Below are 6,869 nucleotides of genomic sequence, written 5' to 3' on the forward strand. Positions count from 1 at the left end.
AAAAAAATGAATGACACTAATTTTATATCATTGTGACTTTGCTTTCCATACACTTTAAGTACTTCTTCATATACCACAGCAAAGACAATAGCCCGAGAAAGTTCAAACATGATTAAAGGCAAGTGAACAGTCAGTAAAAAAAAGAAAGAAAAACGGGGGAAAAAAGAACAAATACACAATTTACAAGCATAGATCAAATAAACAGTAGTATTCAGGTACAGAAATGTAATAATTAAGTGTTAAATAACACTGCATTGTGTTCACTGTATGAATTAAATTTAGATTAATCTTTGTTATAGCCGTTTTGTTGTTTGATTAACATTAGTAACATATTCAGCAGCACGTATTTATAGGCTGCCGTCCCTTTAAATCCGACTGCACGGATCCAGTATAATGATACACATCCGATTTCTTTCTCAGCGGTTTACATTCATTTAAAACATAACCAACTGCGTTTACGAGAATGATCGTCGAGATGGGTACTATTGACATAATTCTGTGTGTATGTGTCTGTTCAAACACGAAGAGATGTGAAAGACGAATCAACTCGGTGTTCGCGCGCCATCTGAAACGCGTCTCTCTGTGTGTGTGTGCGCGCGCTTTGCAAGTATGCGGCAGAACTGAAGAGACGCTATGCGAGATGTGGCTTGTGCGCACACTTCAGGTGTGAGTCTGTCAGACAGCAAGACGAGACGGCAAAGAGTTGTTTTCTGCAACTTACTGCACCTAACTCTTTTTAACATCAAGCAAAGGAGATGCAAAAGACGAATCAACTCGGTGTTCGTGCGCTGTCTGAAACGCGTCTCTCTGTGTGTGTGCGCGCGTGCGCTTTGCACGTGTGCGGCAGAACGGAAGATACGCTGTGCGAGATGCAGCTTGTGCGCGCGCTTCAGATGTGAGTCAGACAGCAAGACGAGACAGCAAAGAGTTGTTTTCTGCAACTTATTGCACTTAACTCTTTTTAACGTCAAGCAATTCTCTGCTATATGCCATACACTTTAAGTACTTCTTCATATACCACAGCAAAAACTATAGTCTAAGAAAGTTCAAATATGACTAAAGGCAAGTGAACAGTCAGTAAAAAAAAGAAAAAAAAAGAAAAAAAAAGAAAAAAAGAAAAAAAAAAAAGAAATACACAATTTACAAGCATAGATAAAATAAACCGTAGTATTCAGGTACAGAAATTTTATAATTAAGTGTAAAATAACACACGTAAAATGCCTTTGTTAAAATTAAATAAAACCACGTCTCATAAAGAACAAGAACATGGTCTACTTTTTAATGAAATACCAATGGTTATATAGGCTAATTATGCATTCTTTATAGCAACTTGTTTACCATATTCTTCATTCTTTCAAGCAGACATTTATTTCTATAAATAAATTTAGATTAATCTTTAAGGCTACTAAAGTTTTTCAGTCAAGAGCAGTGTGTGATTTTCTGTCTTTCTTTTGTTGCTTGATTAACATCAATGACTCGGACAATAGCAACTAAATTAGGCTGCTGTCCCTTTAAAACCGAATGCACAGCTGCAATGGATGCAATGTACTGAGACACGTTCTCCCTACTGTTTACATTCACTTAAGATGTAATCAACTGAGTTTACGTGAATACTCGTCAAAACAGACAATTCGACATTTTGTGTGTAAGTCTCCGTTCCTGCGACGCGAAAGAGTACTCGCGCTGTGAGACGTGCTTTGTATGTATAGAGACTGCGCTCAGAAAACCGGACCGAATTGAGTTCTCTCGCGTCGTCAGATTTATCCATATGTCTGCACTTCTCTTGCTCCCACATATTGACATTTTTTGAACGTTTTATGCAACGTGCAGCAAGTGTATGTTAGCTTATGTCCCGCCGGTTCATATGTACGCATAACCTCCTAACCACGCAGCAGATTCGTTCTGAATGAATCTCATCCCAAATCGACCCTCCCTAACATTTTCGTCTCATTTTTATTCGTTGACGAAAATGTCAATAGATTTACGTCATAGTTTTTGTCATTCAAAAAGAGTTTTAGTTCATCATCTCGTTGTCGTCGGTGAAAAAAAATGTAATTGACGACAATTATTCATCAACGAAATTAACACTGCAATGCATAAAAAAAATAACAGGCAGGCTGAACAAAAATGCAAATCCACACTCCGACAGTAGGTGGCACTTATAGAAAAGCAGAAATACCCTAGCAAAGGTGCGAAATCCATTGTCAATAGCGTAGCAAAGAAACAATCAATATTAACTTTTTTTCAAATAGCTGTTTTTTAATCTGCTATGAGGATTATCGAATAACACAGATACAGAGAGAAGAGTCAGTTTTGAATTATTTCAGTTTTTCATTGTCGCTTAGCAATATCCTGTTAGCGAGCGCCACCAAGTCATGGTTTTATGTAACAGCAGTGTCTCCAGGGCACATGACCAAAAACAAATCTTATTCTCTAAAAAAAAAAAAGGAGTCTGACCATACATATTAACAGACATTCATTCAAATTAAAATGTTTATCGCACCAAATTTTTTGCATTGTATATTTGTTGTTTTGGTGTGAACAGGCTTTAAGACTGCCTTTGAATGTTTCTCCTTACCATTGACCTCAGCCGCTCCATTCTGCTGGTCCTCCGGTTTCTCTGCATCACCATTCACTCCATCCTCTGGTTTCTTTGTACGTTGACGAGCTTTGGCTGCTTCTTTCTTCTTTGCCGCCTTCTTTTTTGCTAAATCAGATGGCATTTTAACTGAATACCAGGAACAGAAAACGTCTGAAAACCTGTGAGAGACAAAAAAAGATTGGTTGGGGGTAAAGATGCTCTCATAAGATTATAGAAAAAAAATAATTACAAAGTACACACCGTTCCCAAACGTACTTCCTGTTCAATAAACATTCGATTCGTCTTAACTTAAACTTTGTTCACAGGGTTGTTTTAATGTCTTCTTTAAGATCCACCGAACTGCAGGCACCACAGGGCAGTGGTTCGACTCGGCTCACGTGGAGTCGGCCAGTACTTTTCCCTGACGCAGTGTAGGCGAATAACTGCAATGGTGAAGTGATACTGGCACAACATAAAGACTCCACGGCAAATTACACCTATGATATCGCGCTGAATTTTAAAAGCACAAATAACGGATAATATAGCGAAAAATCGGAGCCGCTACTGTTAAGAGAATAACGCGTGTCTGTTAACTCTAAGGCCCGACCAATGAGCCACTTTACCATGCTAACTCTAACCATAAAACACCGGTGTATCCCAGACCACGAGTAAATCTCGCTCCCTGGACATAGAACAACTGCAGTTTGTATCCAAATTGTTATAAGATAAGTAAGTTCAGCAAATCAATCGAAAAAAAACACGTTAGAGTAGTTGAGGAGCGCACGCTAGTCTGTTACCACGAGCTAGCCGGCGAGCTAACAGCCGGTAAAACTAGCCTGTTAATCCGAAAGATGTCCGGAGAACAAAATTAAACGAGTAAATGAGGTATGAGTTTATTGTATATACCAATCATCACAGATACAGATAGTTAACACGAGTAAATAAATACCTTTAGTGGAATTGCGCCGTTGTCTTAGCTAGCTCTCTTCCTGATGAAGCGCTAGCACCAGAGAAGCGATCTCATCATGGCTCACGCTACAAGCGGTAAGAGGCGCGTGTCACCAATACCGGCACGGCAGCCAATCAGAGGCCGATATATCAGAACTCTCCACCCACTTCTTTGCATATGTACGGAGAGCGTTATCTGGGCGTGGTTTGTCTCACGGTTTAGTAGTCACACACAATGACCTAAAATGAGTAATATAATCAACTAGCAATGTGAATCATACAGAAATTATAATTTCAAGGTCAAGCTATATGCTGATAATTTATAGTACCCTTTTTTCCTAGGCGAACAATCCATACAAAAAATACAATTCTATCACTATTTACTCATGTTTTCGCAACCCCCCATGACATTGTCATCTATAGAGCAAAAAAAAAAAAAAAATTTTTTTTTTTTTTTTTTTTTAAATTATCTATACTATACACCTCTTAAATGTAATGAGAGCGAATGAGGTTTCGATTCATGAATGAATCATGCAGACTGGTTTTGTGAACTGGATTAACTACGATAATGGTCATGAATTTGTATTTATTTTATTAATCTTGTTCAAAATGTCCGTAACAGACACACTTATTTAAATAATATACATAACACAGTAAGAATGTCTTGTTAAAAGGTAAAGGGTCAATGCTTCTGAATATGAACACCTCTTGACGTTCATGAGTACCAGATTTATTTCTCATCTGTGCATCAAGCACATCTTAGGCCACAGGTATACAAATGCCATCAACTAGTGTGATGGAATATTCAGTAAAATGAAGTAATTTATTGGCATTCACAAATATGATGTAACCGTACCTTTGGTTGATGCTTCCTGTGCATATCAGTGATTTAACAAGGCAACAAAGATCCAAAACATTTCGGAATCATGCTAAAAAAGAAACTCCTAAAAAAACAAAAATATTCACATGCAACATGCGTTACTGTATTTATCAACACACAATATATTTAAAACATATTTTGTTTTACTGGCATTTAAAGCCTCTGAAAATTATGTTTTCAAACATCGTTTATAAACACTGCTTATGAACAATGATTTTTGAAGTCTTTAATACACAAAAACTGGTATTGTAAACACAAGTGTTCACAAATCAGAATGATTTACCTTGAATGTGTTTTCTTTAACGTGTTAAAATTATGACAATAAATGTCACTTATTGCAAATAAAGTTGGCTGATTTTCATCCAGTGGATTTCTTCATGTCTTTTGCACAGTGCAAATTTAACGACAGAAAAACAAAGGAGAAAGCTGAAAGCAGAATGTGACAAAATATTTAAACATGTATAAAAAACATGACAGATTCAATATCGATACTTACATACTAACATTTAGCATGACATTAATAGTTACAAAAATTCCCAGGCATCAAAGTTTCATTCATTGTATTTTCTACCTTTTCAAGTCAGAAGACACAGTGTATCTGCACTTCATGTGCATCAAAAAACTGATGTAAAAACAATCATGATAGCTGCTGTATTTGTGTGTAATCAGTGTGAAAGTGCCATTTCCAAACCACTTTCTTAAATTCATTGTACTGTGAGGTTATATACATTCAACTGTACAGTAAACATACATTAAATAAGAGTATAATTACACTTTTCATTGACCCTCATTGGTTAAAATCAGTCCAAACCTCATACTGAGAAGGGGTCTAATACTTTCATTTCCATAGAAAACTGCCCAGTGTGGAGACCACCAGAATAAAAGTGACCAAGCCACAGGTGAAGCAAACTAGTTGTCAACTTATTTTTGAAAATGAGATATTTTAGGTGGTTCGCATTGCCAAAGCTTGTTCAAGCTCCTGTCTTCGTTGTTGAATCTACATAAAAGAAAAGAAATATACATTTGTAAATAAAAAGAGCAAGTGAAATGACCACTTTTGATTCTAACATACAACATCAGAAGCAAAAAAAAAAAAAAATGCAATTTAAAATAACCTCACATGATCCTTTCAATAATCATTCTAATATGCAGATTTATTGCTTAAGAAACTTTATTTGAAAACAGCTTGCTGCTTAATGTTTTTGTGGAAACAGTGATATATTTTCAGGATTCTTTAACGAATGGAAAGTTCAAAAGAACAGCATGTAATTCAAATAAAATCTCTGTAACATTACAAATGTCTCTACTGTCACTTTTGATTAGATTAATGCATCCTTGCTGAATAGAAGTATGCATTTCTTTCAAATAATTCTTACTGACCCTAAACTTTTGTCACTAACATGATTCATTTGCATGTACCCCTCACCTTGCAATAGAAGTAGCGGCTGACAGCTTCCTGAGACCAGGGCTGGTTATAAAATTCTGCTCTTCTCTCTTCCTCTGGATTTCCAACTGTATCTGTCATCAGCTGTAACCAAAAAATCCAGTCCAGTTCAAAACGGCAGAAAAGACCATTTCTCTATTAGCAGTTACATCCTTTCGACCACTAGGTAGAGACACTGTTTCAAAAATGTTTAAACTTTATTTTGGCATACATTAAAGGGGTCATATGATGCTATTTTAAAGATCATTATTTTGTGTATTTGGTGTAATAGAATATGTTGACATGCTTTAAAGGGTTAGTTCACCCAAAAATGAAAATTAGGCTGTGTTTTACTCACCCCCGAGGCATCCTAGGTGTATATAACTTTCTTCTATTTATATTTAATAGTTATATTAAAAATTGTCCTGGCTATTCCAAGCTCTATCATTGCAGTCAGCGGGTGTTGCAGTGCTTCAGTCCAAAAGAAGTTAAATAAAAAGTCAAGTCAAGTCTGCTTTATTGTCAATTCTTCCACATGTACAGCACATACACACAGAGAATTGAAATTGCGTTACTCTCAGACCCTTGGTGCATACAGATAACACTAACAGTAGAACATAAATACAGATATACAGATTAAGTATAGAATACAACTATACAAATATACAAATAAGGTCAAATGTAAAAAAATATATAAAAAAATATATATAAAGCAGCACACGGCACATGGCAGATAGAGTGCAAACCAGTGAAGTAAACAACAGTGCAGATATAATGATTTGTAGTGCAAAAAGAGCTTATTTAGACTGATTAAAGTGACTGTGTGTGAGTATTTGGGAGGGGGGAGTGGGAGAGTCCGTCAGAGTTCAGTGGTGCGTGGGGCAAAAGAGGGGAGGGGGGGCAAGGTCGGGAGGGACTTTGCTCCTGTAAACAAACGTTGATTTTCACGAGACTCACTGGCGCATGCGCAACGCTAACTTCGTACGTCATCCGCCCGGAACTGCTTCCGTGTACAACTGTTGGCGCAAGCTAGATTA

At 36.7% G+C, this 6,869-nt stretch overlaps 2 protein-coding genes across 4 annotated transcripts in view; both read right to left on the reverse strand.

Moving 5' to 3' along the window:
• The window catches only part of abcf2a (ATP-binding cassette, sub-family F (GCN20), member 2a), an 8,491-nt gene extending 4,829 nt beyond the window's left edge, over nucleotides 1–3,662 (reverse strand). Inside the window, exons 1-2 of one of the 2 annotated variants that reach the window (XM_016445504.1) lie at nucleotides 3,531–3,662; nucleotides 2,579–2,760 (exon numbers count right to left, since the gene is read on the reverse strand). In XM_016445504.1, coding sequence (XP_016300990.1) covers nucleotides 2,579–2,723 — 145 coding nt within the window. In that variant the 5' untranslated portion in view covers nucleotides 2,724–2,760; nucleotides 3,531–3,662. Of the gene's footprint in view, nucleotides 1–2,578; nucleotides 2,763–3,530 lie in introns of both variants that reach the window. The other variant, XM_016445505.1, reaches the window with a different exon arrangement.
• Nucleotides 3,663–4,192: 530 nt separating this feature from the next.
• Nucleotides 4,193–6,869, reverse strand: part of smarcd3a (SWI/SNF related BAF chromatin remodeling complex subunit D3a) — a 23,862-nt gene continuing 21,185 nt past the window's right edge. For both annotated transcript variants that reach the window (XM_016445509.1, XM_016445508.1), the window contains 2 exons: nucleotides 5,836–5,937; nucleotides 4,193–5,406 (listed from right to left, as the gene is read on the reverse strand). In XM_016445509.1, coding sequence (XP_016300995.1) covers nucleotides 5,353–5,406; nucleotides 5,836–5,937 — 156 coding nt within the window. In that variant the 3' untranslated portion in view covers nucleotides 4,193–5,352. The remainder of the gene's footprint in view (nucleotides 5,407–5,835; nucleotides 5,938–6,869) is intronic.

This window comes from Sinocyclocheilus anshuiensis, unplaced genomic scaffold, assembly GCF_001515605.1.
Source record: "Sinocyclocheilus anshuiensis isolate Anshui unplaced genomic scaffold, SAMN03320099.WGS_v1.1 scaffold155, whole genome shotgun sequence".
NCBI classification, from domain to species: Eukaryota; Metazoa; Chordata; class Actinopteri; order Cypriniformes; family Cyprinidae; genus Sinocyclocheilus; species Sinocyclocheilus anshuiensis.